General features: G+C 45.5%; 1 protein-coding gene across 1 annotated transcript in view; it reads left to right on the top strand.

Moving 5' to 3' along the window:
* The first annotated feature begins 227 nt into the window (after nt 1-227).
* Nucleotides 228-22,838, top strand: part of LOC147120116 (uncharacterized) — a 32,603-nt gene continuing 9,992 nt past the window's right edge. The window contains exons 1-4 of the mRNA XM_085985674.1: nt 228-457; nt 580-704; nt 2,307-2,429; nt 20,552-21,193. Coding sequence (XP_085841800.1) covers nt 406-457; nt 580-704; nt 2,307-2,429; nt 20,552-21,193 — 942 coding nt within the window. The 5' untranslated portion in view covers nt 228-405. The remainder of the gene's footprint in view (nt 458-579; nt 705-2,306; nt 2,430-20,551; nt 21,194-22,838) is intronic.

Consider the following 22,838-nt stretch of genomic DNA (forward strand, 5'->3'; position numbering starts at 1 on the left):
TGACCTAACAGTGACAAATAAGTTCTATGTCTCAGTTCATTTATTCAATTTGAAAATTCACCACTTCTTTCTTCGATTGCGGTTCATCATAATTAATTTGCAAGGTTATCAAAATTGCAGCCTGGAATGTATTATGAAACTGGAAATTGACACACATCACATCTTACAAAACATATTGCAACAGTCAATGATACTTTTGGATGACACGTAGTCATGACCTGGTAAGAGTTTGCAGGAAATGAAGGGAGCGGAGTCGGTGCAGTGATTGTGGTCAGATTACGTCACTGTTCTATCATTTGCGCTATGCTTTGCCTGACCTGAAGTATATAAACGTTGAATAGAACCAGACAACAAACAAAGAGAAGAACGAAATTGAAGTGTCCTCAACCAATCCATACAGACAAAATGAGAATCATTATCTTCATTTTTGCTGCCGTCCAGATCCTCTACTGCTCTGGCAAGTATTGAAGTCGAATGATTAGAGTTTGATTTGTGGTTCTGATGATCATTTGGTGTTATCCCAAATGTCCTTTAGTCAAAAACGAATTGATCCTTAAACACCTATTCTTTTTGATTCAGGAAACCAATGTGCAAATTCTACCTTGCCAGAGATTAGTAATGTAGTAAAGGCTACAATTACCAAGGTGAATGAAAATTCCACAATTACGAACCTCTTCACTGTGACGAACTGTACAGTACTAAAAGTAAGTGGCACCAAATCCAACTGATTCATTTTTGTCTCTTGCCTAGTAATAAACATCATTAACATGAATTTCTTCTGTTGAGTTTGCAAGGATTTACTGTGAGAAATTATACTATGTCGAGAGACAGAAAATAATAATGTGCAACATTTTAGACAAGTGCTGTTTGTATTGGAACAATTAGCTATCTATATCAAACTAAAAACTAGTGTTTGATTGCAATTTCTGTCCAATTAACTACTTACTGTTTTCTTCTCATGCTTTTATGTTTCAAGGTTATGCTTTTAACCTTCAAATTTTCTTTGTAAACATTGTAAGTGGGATTTCCCTCTGCAAACATCTACAGTGAGACCAGTTCCAATCTAGAAGGCAGTAGAGACAGGCTCCAGCCACTATATGCCGCTGTTGAGCCATTATTCATCTGCAGAAATAAAAACAGAAAATGCTGGAAATACTCAGCAGGTCAGGTCAGGAGAGAGAAACAGAACTAACGTTTCGGGTCGATGACCTTTGCTCAGAACCAGAAAAGCAAGATGGTGGAGAGAAAGGTGATTCACCTGAAACGTTAACTCTGTTTCCCTCTCCACAGATGCTGCCTGACATGCTGAATATTTGCAGCATTTTCTGTTTTTATTTCAGATTTCCATCATCCGCCGTATTTTGCTTTGCTTTGCTTTTTTCTGGTATTTCTGGTTGAATTCCTGTTTCCTAAAGGCAATCAACACCTTAAATTGCAATTGCCACTGGGAAATGATATTGTGGGCCCTACTAACAGCAGCTGTGCAGCAAGTACATCTGCTACATGGAGGCGTACTTTACTTTGGTTGTAGACCCAGAAAAACTGTTGGGATTTCCAGCAAGATATTCATCTCACCAGTCCCACTCTGACTGTGCCACGATGTAGGGAATGGGCAGGCAGAAGGAACAAATACATGATAATCAGTGTTTCCTGCTCGTCAATTTGTTAATTCACTTGTGCTGTCTGAGCTATGCTGCGATGTTGATCAGCATCCTCTAGTTGGTGCCTGTGAGTCATCATTCTTGTGGTTTGTGCTCATTTCTGTGGGTTCAGTTCTCCTGTTGCAATAGACTGGTATGAAAAAACGGCAACGCATTTTGTTCTGACTGAAGGTCTCCATTTTATTGTGGTATTTTTTGATCTTCGTGTTCTGGTGGTAGCATCTCTGCCCTCCACCGGTTTACACTGTATTGTCAACAAGGCCTTTGGGAACAACAAGATAAAAGATTTCCACACTGTACAGGCCTTGAATCCCTGTGTGCAATGCCAGGAAAGATCAACTAATGTTACTGTCCTTGTAAATATGTTAATAAATATCATCCGTGAATCTCTCTGCTCAGTGTATAACTTACACAAATCAAACGATCACCACAATAACTTGGTGCCTGCTTCTACTAACTGATTGTACAACAACAACAACTTGCATTTATATAGTACCTTTAACATAGTAAAATGTTCCTAGGCATTTCACAGGAGCATAATAATGTGCAGGAAACTCATATTATTTATCTGACACTGTATCATCATTTATATGTATTATTATCTCAAACACACTTCATTAAGTCTAACACTATTTCTTTGGTTAGATTACTAATTTAGGAGAACGTGTGACTCGGGTGGATTTAGTTATTGATGTCCAGGAAACTGTGTGTCCCAAAGGTTCTGGAAAGGATCCAGCAAAATGTGCACTGAAACCTTTCCCGCATGCTGTGAGTATTACAAAGTTTGCTGTTTGCTTCTCTGCTGTAATTAATTCTTAGACTGGAGGCTTTCTTGTGATGGCAAAATGGCACAATGAGCTCCCATGAAACATTGAAGTTTAGTCCTCTGTTGGTTGATATTTCTCACTGACCCCCACACAGCAGAAACCAATAAAGCACTCACCTGTGTCTCAGCATTAAAGGGACAATTTTGCAAGGCTGTGCTGTCAACATAGAGCATCAGTAAACACGTGCTTGGATCAAAGATAGGGCAATTATACTATAAACTATAACACTGATTTTGACACAGTAGACCTCCCCAATGACTCTCCTCCATTTTCCAGCTGAGTAGGGCTGCCCTCGATTAGTTCCTTTCTTACTTATCCAATAGCAGCCAGAACATCTCCAGCAATGGCTTCCCTTCCCGCCTCCGCACAGTTACCTATGGAATGTATCCTTGGTCCCCTACTCTTCATCATCTACATGCTGCCCATTGGCGACATCAGCTGAAGACGTGACATCAGGTTCAAACATGTATGCTGACGACACCCAACGCAATCTCTCCACACCTCTGTTGACCCTTCCACTACCTTTGTGTTGTCAGTCTGCTTATCCAACATCCAGTCCTGGATGAGCTGCAATTTCCTTCAGTTAATAATTGTGAAGACTGACGCCAGTGCCTTCACTACCCACCCACCCCCCACAAATTCTGCACCCTTGCCAATGATTCCAACCCTCTTTCCACCCACTGACTCAAGCTGTATCAAACTGTGCATGTTGTCAGAGGCCTATTTGACCCCAAGCTGAAATTCAGCTCATTTGAAACTCCGCTGCCTGTATTCTATTTTGCACAAATTCACACTTACCTATCAGCCCTGTATTACCGACCTGCATTGGCTCCTGATCCCACAACTCCATTAATTTAAACTTCTCATCTTTGTGTTCAAATCCCTTCATGGTCTCACCCCTCCCTCTCTTTGTAACTTTCTCCAGCCCTACAACCCTCTGAGAGCTCGGTGTTCCTCCATTTCTTGCCTCTTATGCATAACACACTCCCTTGGAATTGGTACATTTCTCTTTCACTGAAGTAGATGTTTCCTCACATCTATATGTATATGAAAGTGCTCTATAGATAGTGGAATATACACTTAGTTGGAGGTGGGGGTGAGGGGGCTCCATGGTTGTGAACTCAATGTCTCTCTGACACAGTCTTTCTTTCAGTGATGTTGGGTGTCTCTTTTTCCCTCTCTAATAATGGTCTTTCTGCCTCCCTCTGCCGGAACCCGTAGCCTGCAATTCTTGTGCCTTGTGGGAACTTCAGGACACTTCATGTATCCTGGAGGTCCATGTTTGCAGGAAGTGCCTCCAGCTGTTCGAACTCACGCTGTGGTTTTCTGTGCTTGAAGGGCAGCTGGATTGGCTGCAGGGCTTATGGGTAACTGAATGTTTACTGGATCACAGGTTCCAGGAGGTGGTCGCCCCACAGGCAGATAGAGTTCATAATAGCAAATTGCTGGCCACCCAGAAGGTTAGGAAGAGGCAGGCAGTGCAGTGATCCTGGGAGTGTGGCACTCTCAAATTGATATTCAGCACTGAAAACTGGTGAGGGTGACAACATCTTGAAGGAGTGCAGTCTCAAGCCTGGCACCATGAGGCAAAGGGCTGCACAGGGGTTACAGCAAAGTGTAGGAATGCAGTAGTAATTGGGGATTCGATAGTCAGGGGGACAGACAGGCAGTCCTGCTACTGCTGACATGAGTCCCGTATGGTACAGGAAACTCTTTTTTATCCGGCATCGATGGGACCAGCGTGGTGCCGGTTTATCAAAAAGTCCAGATTACAGAGAGTTATAGTTAAAAGGTATGAAAGCTCCAGTACACAGTAACAAATCCAAGCTTCCCTGTTGCTTAGCAACAGGTGCAAGAAGCCCGACCACAAACCAAGCGTCCCTGTTGCTTAGCAACAAGTGCAGGAGCGCCCGATTACACAGCCAAGAATCAAGAAGGCCACTAATATGAAGAAAAACTGAACTGAACCTACTCCTGAATTTTGCCGGTTAACCGAGATTTCCGGTTGTTTGGGTGCCGGTAAATCGAGAGTTTCCTGTATGTTGCCTCCCTGGTGCCCGGGTAAGGGACATCACGTAAAGGGTGTAGAAAATTCTGTGGAGGAGAAGGGGAAGAGCCAGAAGTTGTGGTCCATGTCAGAACCAACGACATAGGGAGGAAGAGCACTGAAGTCCTGCAGTCAGAGTTTAAGGAGCTAGGGAGGGAGTTAAAAAGCAGGACCTCAAAGGTAGTAATCTCTGGATTACTCCCAGTGCCACACACTAATGAGAGTAGAAATAGGAGGATATGGCAGGTTAATGCATGGCTAGAGGCATGGTGCAAGAGAGAGGGCTTCAGATTCCTGGGATATTGCGACCAGTTCTGTGGCAGGAGGGACCTGTTCAAGATGGACGGGTTGCACCTGAACAGAGCTGGGACCAATATCCTCGCGGGCAGGTTAACTAGTGCTGCGAGGGTGGCTTTAAATTAATTCACCAGGAGGTTGGGCACCAAGATGTAGGATGCGATTTTACGAACATCGGCGGGTCTGTGGTGGGTGTCGTCGCTGCTGTCTCCTCTGAAATTAATTTACCGTAATTGGGCTTGTTAAGCCCGCCCAGCGCGTTTGCCGGCCAATTAGCCGAAGCAATAGCGTCATTTGATGATACGTCATCAGCCGGTTTCCTTAAAGGGACCATGGCCAACTTTATTTTGACATTTGTGCTGTCAGTGTTTTACAGCATTGAGGTGCTGCAAACACTGACAGGCACTGCACAGAGGTGTAGGGCTGCACCCAGGCTTTCCCATGACTCCCTCCATATGCTTATGATCTCAGTACATCACAAAACGTTAGTACAAAGTCACACTCAACCTCATCCTGCTGTGCCTCTCATCAAATCCCCATCATACAGCCTTCCCTACGGTACTCCTGCACATCCTTACTCACACCAACTTACCTTGCACCTCCACCCATCCCTCTCTATCTACATTATCGCATCCCGATTTTACTAGCCACCCCTCACACTCACCCTCATCCTAGTGCAATCATACCAACTAACAACACACAAGGGTAGGCACTTGGGTGTTCTATGCAATGCTCATGTAAAGTTTCTGTTAATGTGGTGTGAAGCATTGAAACCTTTATTTTCAACACTTTGCATTCTTGGACAGATTTGTGTGCACCTTTGGAAGTGGCTTAGTGAGTTGCAGTGAATGTTGAGACATAACAGTACTGGTGCAATGGTGATGAGTGTGAAATGAATGGCTTGGGCATTGTAGGGATGCTTTATGGTGTTGGTGTGGGGTGGTGCCAACCTGGCGCATCATAAGAACATAAGAACATAAGAATTAGGAGCAGAAGTAGGCCATACGGCCCCTCGGGCCTGCTCCACCATTCAATAGGATCATGGCTGATCCGAATCTAGAATCACGTCCACTTCCCTGCCCTCTCCCCGTAACCCCTAATTCCCTTATCTGCTAAGAAACTGTCTATCTCTGTTTTAAATCTATTTAATGTTGCAGCTTCCACAGCGCTCTGGGGTAGCAAATTCCATAGGTTTACTTCCTTCTGAGTATAGAAGTTTCTTCTCATCTCAGTTTTGAATGGGCAGCCCCTTATTCTAAGATTATGCCCCCTAGTTCTAGTCTCACCCATCAGTGGAAACATCCTCACCGCATCCACCCGATCAATCCCCCTCACAATCTTATATGTTTCAATAAGATCGCCTCTCATTCTTCTAAACTCCAATGAGTAGAGGCCCAACCTACTCAACCTTTCCTCATACGTCAATCCCCTTATCTCCAGAATCAACCGAGTGAACCTTCTCTGAACCGCCTCGAGAGCAAGTATATCTTTTCTTAAATATGGAAACCAAAACTGCACGCAGTATTCCAGGTGTGGCCTCACCAATACCCTGTATAACTGGAGCAAGACTTCCCTGTTTTTATACTCCATCCCCCTTGCAATAAAAGCCAAGATTCCATTGGCCTTCCTGATCACCTGCTGCACCTGCATACTAACTTTTTGTGTTTCATGCACCAGGACCCCCAGATCCCTTTGCAGTTTTTCTCCATTTAGATAATAACTTGCTCTTTGATTTTTTCTACCAAAGTGCATAACCTCACACTTTCCAATATTATATTCCATCTGCCAAGTCTCTGCCCACTCACTTAGCCTGTCTATGTCCTTTTGCAGGTTTTTTATGTCCTCCTCACTCACTGCTTTCCCTCCCATCTTTGTATCATCGGCAAATTTGGATATGTTGCACTCGGTCCCTTCCTCCAAATCATTAATATAGATTGTAAAGAGTTGGGGTCCCAGCACTGACCCCTGCGGAACACCACTAGTTACTGATTGCCAGCCCGAGAATGAACAATTTATCCCAACTCTTTGTTTTCTGTTAGATAGCCAATCTTCCACCCATGCCAGTATATTACCCCCAATCCTGTGATTTTTTATCTTGATCAGTAATCTTTTGTGTGGCACCTTGTCAAATGCCTTTTGGAAGTCCAAATACACTACATCCACTGGTTCCCCTTTATCCACCCTGTATGTTACATCCTCAAACAATTCGAGCAAATTTGTCAAACATGACTTCCCCTTCATAAAACCATGCTGACTCTGTCCTATTAAATATGTTTATCCAAATGCTCTGTTACTGTTTCCTTAATAATGGACTCCAACATTTTACCAACCACAGATGTTAGGCTAACTGGTCTATAGTTTCCAGCTTTTTGTTTACTTCCCTTCTTAAATAAGGGTGTTACATTAGCAGTTTTCCAATCTGCCGGGACCCTTCCTGAGTCCAGGGAGTTTTGGAAAATAATCACCAATGCATCCACAATCCCTACCGCCACTTCTCTCAAGACCCTAGGATGTAGGCCATCAGGTCCGGGGGATTTATCCAGCTTAAGTCCCATTATTTTACCGAGTACCACCTCCTTAGTGATTTTAATCGTGTTTAGCTCCTCCTCCCCCATTGCCTCCTGTTGGGATATTTTTAGTGTCCTCTACTGTAAAGACTAATACAAAATATTTGCTCAGCGTCTTTGCCATCTCCATGTTCCCCACCTCCAGTTTCCCGTTCTCATCCTCTAAGGGACCAACGTTAACTTTAGCCACCCTTTTTCTTTTTATATAGCTGTAGAAACTCTTGCTATCTGTTTATATTTTTTGCTAGTTTACTTTCATAATCTATCTTCCCTTTCTTAATTCATCTTTTAATTATTCTTTGCTGGTTTTTAAATGCTTCCCAATCCTCTATCCTCCCACTAGATTTGGCTACTTTATATGCCCTTGTTTTCAGTCGGATACTATCCTTTATTACTTTACTAAGCCACGGATGGCTGTCTTTTCTTTTACTCCCCTTTATCCTCAGTGGAATATATTTTTCTTGAAAGATGTGAAATATCTCCTTGAATGTAGACCACTGCTCTTTTACCATCTTACACTTTAATCTGTTTTCCCAGTCCACTTTAGTCAATTCTACTTTCATACCTTCATAGTTTCCTTTATTTAAGCTCGGTATGCTGGTTTGAGATCCAACTCTCTCACCCTCAAACTGAATTTGGAATTCAACCATATTATGGTCACTCATTCCAAGGGGATCCTTTACTAGGACATTTTTTATTAATCCTGTCTCATTACACAGGACCAGATCTAAGATTGCCTGCCCCCTGGTTGGTTCAGTTACATACTGCTCAAGGAACCCATCCCTAATACACTCTATGAACTCTTCCTCAAGGCTGCCATGCCCAATTTGATTAGTCCAGTCAACATGAAAGTTAAAATCCCCCATGATTATAGCTGTTCCCTTATTACAAGCCCCAACTATTTCCTGATTTATATTCCGACTAACAGAGTTGCAACTGCTAGGAGGCCTATAGACTACGACCACTAGTGACTTTTTCCCCTTATTATTCCTTATCTCCACCCAAACTGTTTCACTATCCTGATCCTTTGACCCAATATCATTTCTGACTATTGCAGTGATTCCATCCTTGATTAACATAGCAACCCCAACTCCCTTTCCTTCCTGTCTGTTCTTCCTAATTGTCAAATACCCTTGTATGTTTAGTTCCCAGTCATGATCCTCTTGCAGCCATGTTTCCGTAATGGCCACCAGATCATAACCATGTGTAATTATCTGTACCGTCAACTCGTCTATTTTGTTACGAATGCTGCGTGCATTCAGATAAAGAATTTTCAGATATGTTTTCTGACAATTTATTCCTGCTTATACCCCTTTTACTACTTTACCTTTATCATCATACATTCTGTCCCTTCCTGACACGCTCTGGTTTTTAATTCCCCCACTGCTACCTTGCTCTATTGCCTTCTCCGCTGTCATTTTTATTTTTTGCTCTCTTAAAACCTCCCCCCCACTAATTAGTTTAAAGCCCTCTCTACAGCCCTAGTTATTCGATTTGCCAGGATTCTAGTCCCAGCACTGGCCAAGTGAAGTCCATCCCAATGGAACAGCTCTCTCCTGTCCCAGTACTGGTGCCAGTGTCCCAGGAAGCAAAACCCATTTCTCCCACACCAGACTTTGAGCCACGCATTTAACTCTCTAATTTTATTTACCTTAGCCAAAGTTGCACGTGGCTCAGGTAGTAATCCAGAGCTTATTACCCTTGTGGTTCTGCTCTAACAATACTATCCCCTACCACTACAACATTTCTTTTAACTCCCCCCACTTGAATGGCCCCCCGCTCCACGGTGCTGTGGCCAGGTTGCTCATCCTCCCCGCAGTCCCCGTTCCCATCCTCACAGGGAGTAAGAGCCTCAAACCTGTTGGACAAGAGCAAGGGCTGCGGCTCCTCCAACACTACCTGCTGGATCCCCTTACCTGCCTCACTTCTAGTCACACCATCCTGTCCCTGACCACGGACTACACCTGAATTAATTAATCTAATTGGTGTGACTACCTCCTGAAACACAGAGTCCAGGTAACACTCCCCCTCCCTGATGTGTCGCAGTGTCTGAAGCTTGGTCTCAAGCTCATCAACCAGGAGCCGGAGTTCCTCCAGCAGCAAACACTTATCGCAAATGTAATCACCGTGAGCATCAATGGAGTCCACCGGCTCCGACATTGCGCAACAGTAACAAATCACCTGCTCTCCCATTCTATGTAATTAATTACATTTATTAATATTATTTAAGAAGACCCTCTGCCCCTATTTTAGGTGAAGATCACCCCTTTATTTAAAAGAACTTACCAACTTATAAAGGTTTTGTGGCAGCCAGGGTGTACAGTGCTGCACTGAATGGGAGGAAAAAGAATGGTAGAGCTATAGTAATAGGGGATTCAATTGTAAGGGGAATAGATAGGTGTTTCTGCGGCCGCAAACGAGACTCCAGGATGGTGTGTTGCCTCCCTGGTGCAAGGGTCAAGGATGTCTCAGAGCGGCTGCAGAACACCTTGGAAGGGGAGGGTGAACAGCCAGTTGTCGTGGTGCATATAGGCACCAACGATGTAGGTAAAAAGCGGGATGAGGTCCTAAAAGCGGAATATAGGGAGTTAGGAGGTAAATTAAAAAACAGGACCTCAAAGGTAGTAATCTCAGGATTGCTACCAGTGCCACGTGCTAGTCAGAGTAGAAATAGAAGGATACTTCAGATGAATACGTGGCTAGAGGAATGGTGCCAGGGGGAGGGTTTCAAGTTCCTGGGACATTGGAACCGGTTCTGGGGGAGGTGGGACCAGTTCAAACCGGATGGTCTGCACCTGGGCAGGGCTGGAACTGATGTCCTAGGGGGTTTGTTTGCTAGTGCTGTGTGGGAGGGTTTAAACTAAAATGGAAGGGGGTTGGGAACCTGAGCAGGGAGACAGAGGAAAGGGAAACAAGGATAAAAGCAAAAGATAGGAAGGAGAAAAACAAAAGTGGCAGTCAGAGAAATCAAGGGTTTAAATCAAACATGGCCACAGTAAATAATAATTCTAATAGGTCTAAGAGCGTTAAATAAACAAGCCTGAAGGCTTTGTGTCTTAATGCGAGGAGCATTTGTAATAAGGTGGATGAATTGGCTGCGTAAATAGAGGTAAACGAATATGATTTGGTTGGGATTACGGAAACGTGGCTCAAGGATGGCCAAGACTGGGAACTCAACATCCAGGGGTATTCGATATTCAGGAAAGATAGGCAAAAAGGGAAGGGAGGTGGGGTAGCATTACTGGTTAAAGAAGGGATTAACACAATTGTAATGAAGGATATTAGCTCTGATGATGTGGAATCTGTATGGGTAGAATTGAGAAATACTAAGGGGAAAAAAACATTAGTGGGAGTGGTATATAGACCTCCAAACAGTAAGGCGGAGGTTGGGGATGGCATTGAAAGGGAAATTAAAGAAGCGTGCACTAAGGGCACAGCAGTCATCATGGGTGACTTTAATCTACATATAGATTGGGCTAACCAAATTAGCAACAATACTGTGGAGGAGGAATTCCTGGAGTGTTTACGGGATGGTTTCCTGGACCAATATGTCGAGGAACCAACCAGAGATCAGGCCATCTTAGACTGGGTATTATGTAACGAGAAAGGATTAATTAGCAATCTTGTTGTACGAGGCCCCTTGTGTCAGAGCGATCGTAATATGATCGAATTCTTCATTAAGATGGAGAATGAAGCAGTTGACTCAGAAACTAGGGTCCTCAATTTAAATAAAGGAAACTACGATGGTCTGAGGAGCGAGTTGGGTAGGACTGATTGGGGAATGGCACTCAAAGGGTTGACGGTGGATAGGCAATGGCAAACATTCAAAGACCGAATGGATGAACTACAGAAGTTGTTCATCACAGTTTGGCATAAAAATAAAACAAAAAAGGTGACTCAACCGTGGCTAACAAGGGAAATTAGGGATAGCATAAGATCCAAGGAGAAGACATACAAATTGCCAGAAAAAGCAATAATCCTGAGGATTGGGAGCAGTTCATGATTCAACAAAGGAGGACAAAGGGATTAATTAAGAAAGGGAAAATAGAATATGAGAGTAAGCTTGCAGGGAACATAAAAACTGACTGTAAAAGCTTTTATAGATATATGAAGAGAAAAAGATTGGTGAAGTCAAGCGTAGGTCCCTTGCAGTCAGAATCGGGGGAATTTATAATGGGGAACAAAGAAATGGCGGACCAACTAAATACATATTTTGGTTCTGTCTTCACAAAGGAGGACACAAATAACCTCCCAGAAATACCGGGGAACATAGGGTCTGATGAAAGGGTGGAACTGAAAGAAATCAGTATTTGTAGGGAAATGGTGTTAGGAAAATTGATGGGACTGAAGGCCGATAAATCCCCAGGGCCTGATAATCTACATCCCAGGGTACTTCAGGAAGTGGCCCTAGAAATAGTAGATGCATTGCTGGTCATCTTCCAGAACTCAATAGACTCTGGAACAGTCCCCATGGATTGGAGGGTAGCTAATGTTACCCCACCATTCAAAAAAGGTGGCAGAGAAAAAGCGGGGAATTATAGACCGGTAAGCCTGGGGAAAATGCTAGAGTCCATTATAAAAGATGTAATAGCAGAGCACTTGGAAAGCAGTGACAGGATCGGACAAAGTCAACATGGATTTACAAAAGGTAAATGATGCTTGACTAATCTACTGGAATTTTTTGAGGATGTAACTGGTAAAATAGATAAGGGAGAACCAGTGGATGTGGTGTATTTGGACTTTCAGAAGGCTTTCGATAAGGTCCCGCATAAGAGATTAGCGTGCAAAATTAAGGCACATGGGATTGGGGGCAAGGTATTGACTTAGATAGAGAACTGGTTGGCGGACAGAAAGCAAAGAGTTGGAATAAATAGGTCGTTTTCCGAGTGGCAGGCAGTGACTAGTGGGGTACCGCAAGGATCGGTCCTAGGACCCCAGCTGTTCACAATATATATTAATGATCTGGACGAGGGTATTGGATGTAATATCTCCAAATTTGCAGATGACACAAAGCTGGGTGGGAGGGTATGCTGTGAGGAGGATGTCATGAAACTCCAGTATGATTTGGACAGGTTAGGTGATTGGGCAGAAACATGGCAAATGCACTATAATGTGGATAAATGTGAGGTTTTCCACTTTGGTGGCAAAAACAGGAAGGCAGATTATTATTCGAATGGCAATAGATTGGGAGAAGGGGAAGTGCAAAGAGACCTGGGTGTTCTTGTGCACTAGTCACTGAAGGTAAGCATGCAGGTGCAGCAGGTGGTTAAGAAGGCAAATGGTATGTTGGCCTTCGTAGCAAGAGGGTTCGAGTACAGGAACAAGGATCTCTTGCTACAGTTGTACAGGGCCTTGGTGAGACCGCACCTTGAGTATTGTGTGCAGTTTTGGTCGCCTTATCTGAGGAAGGACGTTCTTGCCATGGAAGGAGTGCAATGAAGATTCACCAGGCTGATACCTAGGATGGCAGGAATGACATATGAGGAGAGATTGTATCGATTGGGCTTATACTCACTGGAGTTTGGAAGATTGAGAGGGGATCTCATCGAAACCTATAAAATTCTGTCAGGCCTGGACAGACTAGATGCTGGAAGGATGTTCCCGATGGTCGGGGAGTCCAGAACCAGGGGTCATAGTCTAAGGTAAGGGGTAGGATATTTAGGACTGAAATGAGGAGGAATTCTTCACCCAAAGAGTGGTGAACCTGTGGAATTCTCTGCCACAGAGGGCGGTGGAGGCCAGTTCATTAAATATATTCAAGAAAGAGTTGGATATATTTCTTAAGGCTAAAGGGATCAGGGGATATGGGGAGAAGGCAGGGACAGGGTACTGAATTTGGATGATCAGCCATGATCTCATTGAATGGCGGAGCAGGCTCGAAGGGCCGAATGGCCTACTCCTGCTCCTATCTTCTATGTTTCTATGTCTATGTTTCTATGTAAGTAAATCTGGCCATGATGAGGCCATCCCTGGCGTCCCGGGAAGCAATGTGGCTGATGCCCTGTGTCCTGTGCAGCATTAGTTGATTGCAGAGAAGGTTGGTGTGCCTGGTGATGATGGTGTTGGGACTGATCATGGTGGGATTCTGAGGACCAAGGTAATAGAATTTCAAGGGCACCAATGCTGATGGAATAGATGGCAGGTGAAGTAGAGATGACAGAAGCGATCTGTCAATAGTGGGAGAGGTAATCAGGTCAGACTGGATGGAGACGAGTGTAAAGACTTGCAGCATCCTGAATCTGTAGTGGAAATGCAGTTTAGAGAAGCTAGTGGTTAAGGGAAAATCAGCTGGGAGCTTTGACTTGATATTTGAAGCTGTCAACTCATCAGTTGATTCAATGGCCACTGACCTCCCACCGCAGCTTCACAGACACGGTCTAGGCACAACGGGAAACCAGTGGGCAACCTGTCAAATCCAAAAAGCTGGGAAAAAACCATTGATAAGTGGCTGTAAACAAGCCACTAATTATTTTAATTGTCTCCCCCAGTGCTGCGTGTCTGTTCTGCTCAGCGCTGGCAGACCCGACACTTGGTAAAGGCACGTGGTGGTGGGTTCACAGCTGGGTCCTGACCCGCTGGTGAAAAAAATCACTTTCCAAGCCACCAATCGCGCCCAATAATCCCTGGAAAATCCAACCCATAGTATTAGAAAGTGGAAACAAGGGCCTAAAAATTAGATATAGCCACAAAACGGGCAGTGTTAAGGCCAAACGATGTTAAGCTGCACCACTTCAAAATGGTCTAAGTAGCATGCAAAATTCGTGCTCACTCCTCATTAATATATCGTCATGATTTCAGCACAAAAACTGCTGCTCATTGGTTTAACGCTCAACAGGTGGACCAATATCAAGGCCAGTCTAATTTGCAGTCATGTGTGCCACAGGCTTTTTCTACTACTTAAAGGGGAGGTGCATTGGTGCAGAAGCAGAAAGCAACCGAGCAGCCTGTCCCCGAGATCATGGAAGAGAGCGAGGGGGAGAAGTAGAAGAGGAGGAAGAAGACACCGTTTCACTGCACCTGTCACTCACAGGCACCAGCTCAGAAGCTGGCACTGCATGTACTTTAGAGGCTAGTGTCATAGCGGGATCTGCACAGTGTGAGGCACCGGGCATGAGTGGGCTGCAGCAAGGCCAGGGGGAAAGGGTAGCTCAGAGGCCAGCTCCCCAGAGGGTGAATTCACATGCGAGTTCTGCTGCACAGGACTCAGATGAGGACCTCGATGGAGTGGCCTTTAGAAGAAGGGTGATGGTCATGTACACCAAATTGATAGGTGCAATGGCAAGCCTGCCAGAGAGCATCTCGGCAATGTCCAGGAGCATGAAAGAGTCCGCCTCCAACATTGCACGGGGCTCTGCGCAAAGCTTGGAGCCCAGGATTTCCAGGCTGAAAATGATGGTGCACTCCCAAAGAGACCGTGTTGACCCATATGTGATGGTGTGTATGATGGGTGGTGTCGCAGCTTCCATTGCAGCACAGACGAAAGCGACCCAACGTCTTAGTGCTGCAGCAGAAGCTCAGACTGCTCTCATACAGTCTCAGCTTGCTGCCACCCAAGCTCAGACCATTGTCATGCAGTCTCAGCTTGATGCCATCTAAACTCAGATTGCTCACATGCAGTCTCAGCTGGAAGCCACCCAAGCTTTGACTGCTGCCATCATGGCTGGGTTTACGAATGTCGACTGGGGCTTGCAGGATTGCAGTAGGCCAGCAATCTGCCTCTCTCAGGATGACAGCATTCCTGTTCCCACCACTGCCACTCCACCATTGCCCTTGCCGCTGCCTGTCAGCCAGCCAGCCCAGACTGCTGAGTCCCATGCTGAGGTGGTGCAGTCTAGGGCCACAGCTGCTCGAGGTCGTCCTGCAAGGCCATCTGAAGACTCCCGCACGGAAACTTAGCAGCCTTCCACCAGCCATGCTGCAGCCACTGAGGCACACGAACGACAGGCAGTAAGGGATTGCACAAGAGTGATTAGTTAATATTTTTCCTGGAACTATATGTGTTCACTGATTTGATACATTTATTAATTTTGTTTGGAATCTTTTGTGGTGTCTCTCATTTCAGCTTTGTGCTCAGGAGGATGCTGTGATATTCTGTGACACAGGGATAGTAAGATGGGGATGTGGGGAGCAATGGGGATGTGGACCTTCATTGGTTAGAATTGGAGTCTGCTGAGATGTTCACAGACAGCCCGTCTGGAAGGGAGATTGGCTGCCTGCCCCCTCTCTTCCTCATCTTCCTCTTCCTCCTCCTCCTCCTCCTGCTCTCCCTCGTTCTCCTCCTGAGGTGGTGCCACAAACCCGGTGGCAAGGGCTGTGACCTCATGATGGCCAAGTTGTGAAGCATGCAGCAGACCACCACGAAATGGGACACCCGCTCCTCCCGAGCAGTCAAGGCAGCGGAACTGTTGCTTCAGTAGCCCAATGGTCTGGTCGAAGATGTTCCTGGTGGAAGCATGGCTCTCATTATATGAGTGTTGGGGTTGTGGAGGGGAGTCATGAGCCAGGTGGACAGCGGATAGTCCTAGTCTCCGAGAAGCCACCCTCATGTTTGCTGTGGTGGCTGGAAGATTGCTGGCACACCAGACTGACGCAGGATGAAGGCATCATGGCTGCTGCCAGGATAGCGGGCATTGACTTGAGGAATTGCTGGGCGTGGTCGCACACCACCTGCACATGAAGTGAGTGATAACCTTTGCGGTTACAGAAGATCTCAGGATTGTTATGCGGTGCCCACAAAGCCTTGTGTGTGCAGTTGACGGCGCATGGGAAGCCTGCTATCCTGGCAAAGCCACATGTATGCACTCCCTGCTTCTCTCTGCTCAGAGAGAAGATAATGTAATCCCTTCTCCTGGTGCAGAAAGCCTCAATGACCTCACGGATGCAATGATGGACGGAGAACTGTGAGATGTTAGCTATTTCTCCTGCTGCAGACTGGAAGGATCCCCGCTGGCGAAGGCATTGAGGGCCAAGGTGACTTTGACTGCCACTGGGAGAGCAGTGGTCGTCCTGCTCTCAGGCTGCAGGTCTGGTTGCAGGAGGTGGCAGAGTTCTGTGACCACCTCCTTGGTGAAGCAGAGACTCCTAATACACTGTTCTTAGCTTAAGTGGAGATCAGAGAAGTGCTCTCGGAAGACCCTAGGTGGGTAAGGCCTCCTGTTAAGAGTCCTCCTTGACCGCATCTTCTCGTCTTCTCAGCTGCCTCCGGTCCCTCTGCTGAAGATCCTGGAGTGCAAGGGGGACTGCCAGTAGAGCCACCGTGACTGCGAGCAAGTGGAGCGAGCTGAAGCCTTTAAATAAGAATGAAGGTGTTCTCCACTTGCAACAACACTCCCTGTTACCTTAGAACCTTGAAAGAAGTTAATAAAGCTGATGGAGTTGCAGAAAGTTGCAGAAAGTTGCACAGAGCCAGTCAAACTGCATAAACAGGTAGTGAATTTCTTGAGTGTGTCCGGGATAGTTTTCTGCAACAATATGTCCCAGAACCAACAAGGGGGCATGCCATATTAGATTTAGTAATGAGCAATGAGCCAGATTTAGTTAACAATGGTCCGTGAACATTTATCTAATAGCAATCATAGTGGCCCAGATATTCCGATCCCTACGGTACACGCTGTGTACACACCCGTAGGGACATCGGAAATGCTGGTTTCAGGCATGCACTGCGCATGCGCTGAAAACCGGCATTTCCGATCTGTCAAGAAAGCTCTTGACAGATCCTCTGCCTGCCCTGGAGAAGGGCCTCTGCGGGTGGATAGTTCCGCTTTTTGGAGACCCTCCGCCCGCAGAAAACCCTTACCATTCTTACGCCTGGTAAAAGCAGGTGTAAGGCCTGCTTTTACCAGGATAAGAGTTGAAAAAATTAAAAAAAAAAAAATTGTTTTCACTGATTTATCATTTAAAAATACTTTAAAAAAGGTACGTTTATTTTTAGCCCGGTAAAAAACTTTAATTATCTTTTCCAAAAAATTAAATTTTTGTTTAAAATATTTAAATTATTGTAATTTCAAGTCATTTTAATAATGTAATGTTTTTTTTAAAAATTATTTAAAGTTTTACTATGTTTTTGGGGTGATCTCCATTCATATATTTGACAGGTCTTCCTGTCAAGTGTATGAAGGGAGATTCCCTTCTTTGATTGGCTCCCCATGGCCCACGTGATCCCAGGGACACTGCGAACTGCCTGCACCTCTGGGATATGTGAGCCCTGCGCACTTGGAGTTTGGAGAGGCCCAGGATCAGAAGTGTGTGTGTCCCGGGAGCCCTCAGGTAAGGGCGCAGATTTTTCCAGATCGCAGGCCTCTGCATGCGGGAGGCCTGCAATCGGAAAATACAGGCCAATATGATCGAGTTAAACGTAGTGTTTGAAAGGGAGAAACGTGAAACAGCTATGAAGATTCTAGATTTAGGTAAGGCCAACTTCAACGGGATGAGACAGAGACTATCCGCAGTAAACTGGGGAAATTTGTTAATGGGTAAAACGGCAGAAGATCAGTGGAAGATGTTCAAAAAAGAATTTAATGTGATACAGAACCAGTTTATACTCTTGAGGGGCAAGATCACTACTTGCCAAAAGAAAACAGCCATGGACGACTAAAGAGGTAAGAGACAAAAGTAAGAGCTGCATACGGGCATGGACTGCGTTTTTATCTGAGGAGTTGCGAATGGAACTGAACACTGTGCAATCATCAGCAAACTTCCCCACTTCTGACTTTATGATGGAGGGAAGGTCATTGATGAAGCCGCTGAAGATGGTTGGGCATAGGACACTGCCCTGAGCAACTCCTGCAGCGATGTCCTGGGGCTGAGATGATTGACCTCCAACAACCACAACCATCTTCCTTTGTGCTAGGTATGACTCCAGCCAATGGAAAGTTTTCCCCCTGATTCCCATTGACTTCAGTTTTACTAGGGTTCATTGATGCCACACTTCATCAAATGCTGCCTTGATCTCAAGGGCAGTCACTCTCACCTCACCTCTGGAATTCAGCTCTTTTGTCCATGTTTGGACCAAGGCTGTAATGAGGTCTGGAGCCGAGTGGTCCTGGCGGAACCCAAACTGAGCATTGGTGAGCAAGTTATTGGTGAGTATGTGCAGCTTGATAGCACTGTCGACAACACCTTCCATCACTTTGCTGAAGATTGAGAGTATACTGTTGAGGCGGTAATTGGCTGGATTGGATTTGTCCTGCTTTTTGTGGACTGGACATACCTGGGCAGTTTTCCACACTGTCGAGTAGATGCCACTGCTGTAGCTGTACTGGAACAGCTTTGCTAGAGGCACGGCTAGTTCTGGAGCGTAAGTCTTCAGCACGATAGCTGGGATGTTATCGGGGCCCATAGCCTTTGCTGTATTCAGTGTGCTCAGCCGTTTCTTGATATCACGTGAAGTGAATCGAATTGGCTGAAGACTGGCATCTGCGATGGTGGAGACGTCAGGAGGAGGCCGATATGGATCATCCACTCGGCACTTCTGGCTGAAGATGGTTGCAAATGGTTCAGCCTTGCCTTTTGCGCTCACGTGCTGGGCCCTGCCATCATTGAGGATGGGGATATTCATGGATCCTCCTCCTCCCATTAGTTGTTTAATTGTCCACCACCATTCAAAATGGCTGGTCTGCAGAGCTTTGATCTGATCAGTTGATTGTGGGAGCGCTTAGCTCTGCCTATAGCAAGCTGCTTCAGCTGTTTAGCATGCATGTAGTCTAGTGTTGCAGCTTCCCCAGGTTGGCACCTCATATTTAGGTACGCCTGGTGCTGCTCCTGGCATGCTCTTCTGCACTCCTCATTGAGCCAGAGTTGATTCCCTGGCTTGATGGTAATGGTAGAGTGAGGGATTTGCTGGGCCATGAGGTTACAGATTGTGGTGGAATACAATTCTGCTGCTGCTGATGGCCCACAGCACCTCATGGATGCCCACATTTGAGCTGCTAGATCTGTTCTGAATCTATCCAATTTAACACAATGGTAGTGCCTCACAACATGATGGAGGGTGTCCGCAATGTGAAGATGTGTCTTCGTCTCCACATTGACTGTGCAGTGGTCACTGCTACCGATGCTGTCATAATCAGATGCATCTGCGACAGGTAGATTGGTGAGGATGAGGTCAAGTAGGTTTTTCCCTCATGTTGGTTCTCTCACCACCTGCTGCAGGTCCATTCTGGCAGTTGTGTCCATCAACTCAGCCAGTAATGGTGCTACCGAGCCACTCCTGGTGATGGTCATTGAAGTCCCCCACCCAGATCCTGTGCCCTTGCTATCCTCAGTGCTTCTTCCAAGTGGCGTTCAACATGGAGGAGTACTGATTTATCAGCTGAGGGAGGGCGGTGGGTGGCAATCAGCAGGAGGTTTCCTTGCCCATGACCTGAGCCACGAAACTTCATGGGGATCGAAGTCAATGTTGAGGACTCCCAGGGCCACTCCCTTCCCAACTGTATACCACACCATCCTGACTTGGAAATATATCGTCATTCCATCATAGTCACTGGGTCAAAATCCTGGAACTCCCTACCTAACAGCACTGTGAGAGTACCTTCAACACGTGGACTGCAGCAGTTCAAGAAGGCAGCTCACCACCACTTTCTCAAGGGCAATTAGGGATGGGCAATAAATGCTGGCCTTGCCAGTGAAACCCACATCCCAGGTTCATTAAGCAAGGCAGCTCTTTCATTTTTGACCCTCCCCCTTCCACTGCTTTAGCAATGCTGGATATCAGAATGCAACAGCCTTCCTGACACCCAGTGTTGTTAAGGTATTAACAATGGGAAATATGGCAGATGACAGATTCCTATCTCTAATCTACAACTTGTCTTTGGGTGGCCCTGCCGTCCCTCCCAACGGAAAATCCCGGATGTGGCAGTTGAGCTTAGGGAGCTGAAAAGGAATAACATGGATTCGGTCTCCCACTGATAACCTTGAAAGGTCTCCCCCACTATAGAGCTATCATAATATCTCATTAATATGCAATGCAACATTTACTCTGATAATAAAACTGTGGCCCATGTTAATAACACCCCTTGATGTTTAAAGTATCCTGGCTCTCAGGCATGTGACCATTAGTTCAATAATCAACTGTCGATGCCCACTCACTGTTACTACTTCTGTTCTGTTTTGGTACACTGTTACTGAATTACAAACCACCCTCTACATCTGTAGGTAACTGCTACTTGCAGGAGCCAGGTCATATTTGATGTTAATGGTATCCAGAGTGTTAAACTACAATGCATGAACACAAACTTGACGACAACCACAGTGCCCGTAACCAGTGAACCAACAACTCCAACTCCAGCACCAACATCAACACCAACTCCAGCACCAACATCAAAACCAACACCAACTCCAGCACCAACATCAACACCAACTCCAGCACCAACATCAAAACCAACTCCAGCACCAACATCAACGCCAAATCCAGCACCAACATCAAAACCAACTCCAGCACCAACATCAAAACCAACACCAGCACCAACATCAACGCCAAATCCAGCACCAACATCAAAACCAACTCCAGCACCAACATCAAAACCAAATCCAGCACCAACTTCAATGCCAAATCCAGCACCAACATCAAAACCAACTCCAGCACCAACATCAAAACCAACTCCAGCACCAACATCAACGCCAAATCCAGCACCAACATCAAAACCAACTCCAGCACCAACATCAACGCCAAATCCAGCACCAACTTCAACAACAACTCCAGCACCAACTTCATCAACAAAGTCACGACGATCATCATCATCCTCATCATCATCGTCATCGGGAAGCAGTGAATCATCAGAAGGATACCGTAGAAAGGTAAATCACAGATTTTTAAAAATTTTATTGCTAAATGAAATAATGGCCTACAATGTCCTGAAAACCTGCGCTGAAACAACAGCGCAAGTATGGCGTAATGCTGATTTTCGGCACAAAAGATTGTGGAAGTGACTTACACCCTTTATTGCGCTACGTCTAAATTGCATGAACTTTTGCGCCGATTCTGTGAGACCTCCACTGAAACCCTCTGCTGCTTATTAACATAAGAACATAAGAAATAGGAGCAGGAGAAGGCCATACGACCCCTCATGGCTGATCTTCTACATCAACTCCAACTTTTCGCCCTAGCCCCATATCCCTTGATTCCCTTAGTGCCCTAAAATCTATCGATTCCAGTCTTGAATATACTCATCGAATGAGCATCCACAGCCCTCTGGGGTAGAGAATTCCAGAGATTGACAACCAAATCATAGAACCATAGAAATTTACGGCACAGCAGGCAGCCATATGGCCCATCATGTCTGTGCCAACCGAAAAAGAGTTATCTAGCCTAATCCCCCTTTCCAGCTCTTGCTCCGTAGCCCTGTAGGTTACAGCACTTCAAGTGCATATCCAAGCACTTTTTTAATGCGATGTGGGTTTCTGCCTCTACCATCCTTTCAGGCAGTGAGTTCCAAACCCCAACCTCCTCTGGCTGAAAACATTTTCTCATCAACTCCCCTCTAATCCTTCTACCAATTACTTTAAATCTATGCCCCAAGGTTATTGATTTCTCTGCTAGGGGAAATAGGTCCTTCCTATCCATGCTATCTAGGCCCCTCATAATTTTACACCTCAATTAAATCTCCCCTCAGCCTAATCGGTTCCAAAGAAAACAACATAAGAACATAAGGAATAGGAGCAGGAGTAGGCCATTCGGCCCATCAAGCCTGCTCCACCATTCAATAAGATCATGGCTGATCTTCCACCTCAACTCCACTTTCCCGCACTGTCCCCATATCCCCTGATTCCCTTAACATCCAAAAATCTATCGATCTCTGTCTTGAATGTACTCAACGACTGAGCCTCCACAGCCCTCTGGGGTAGAGAATTCCAAAGGTTCACCACCCTCTGAGTGAAGACATTTCTCCTCATCTCAGTCCTAAATGGCCGACCCCTTATTCTGAGACTGTGACCCTTGGTTCTAGACTCCCCAGCCAGGGGAAACATCTCCCTGCATCTACATGTCAAGCCCTGAAAGAATTTTGTATGTTTCAATGAGATCACCTCTCATTCTTCTAAACTCTAGAGAATGTAGGCCTAGTCGACGCAATTTCTCCTCATAGGACAATCCCCCCATCCCATGAATCAGTCTGGTGAATCTTCGTTGCACTCCCTCTATGCCAAGTTTATCCTTCCTTAGGTAAGGAGACCAAAACTTTTCACAATACTCCAGGTGTGGTCTCACCAGGGCGCTATATAATTGCAGTAGGACATTAAGTCTTACACTCAAATCATCTTGCAATAAAGGCCAACATACCATTTGCTTTCTTAATTGCTTTCTGTACCTGCATGTTAACTTTCAGTGATTCATGTACAAGGGCACCCATGTCCCTCTGAACACCAACATTTCCCAATCTCTCACTATTTAAAAAATACTCTGATTTTCTATTTTTCCTACCCCCGCCTATCCAATCTTTCATCA

This window comes from Somniosus microcephalus, chromosome 4 (assembly GCF_052327205.1).
Source record: "Somniosus microcephalus isolate GS21.2 chromosome 4, FLI_Smic_1.0, whole genome shotgun sequence".
NCBI lineage: Eukaryota > Metazoa > Chordata > Chondrichthyes > Squaliformes > Somniosidae > Somniosus > Somniosus microcephalus.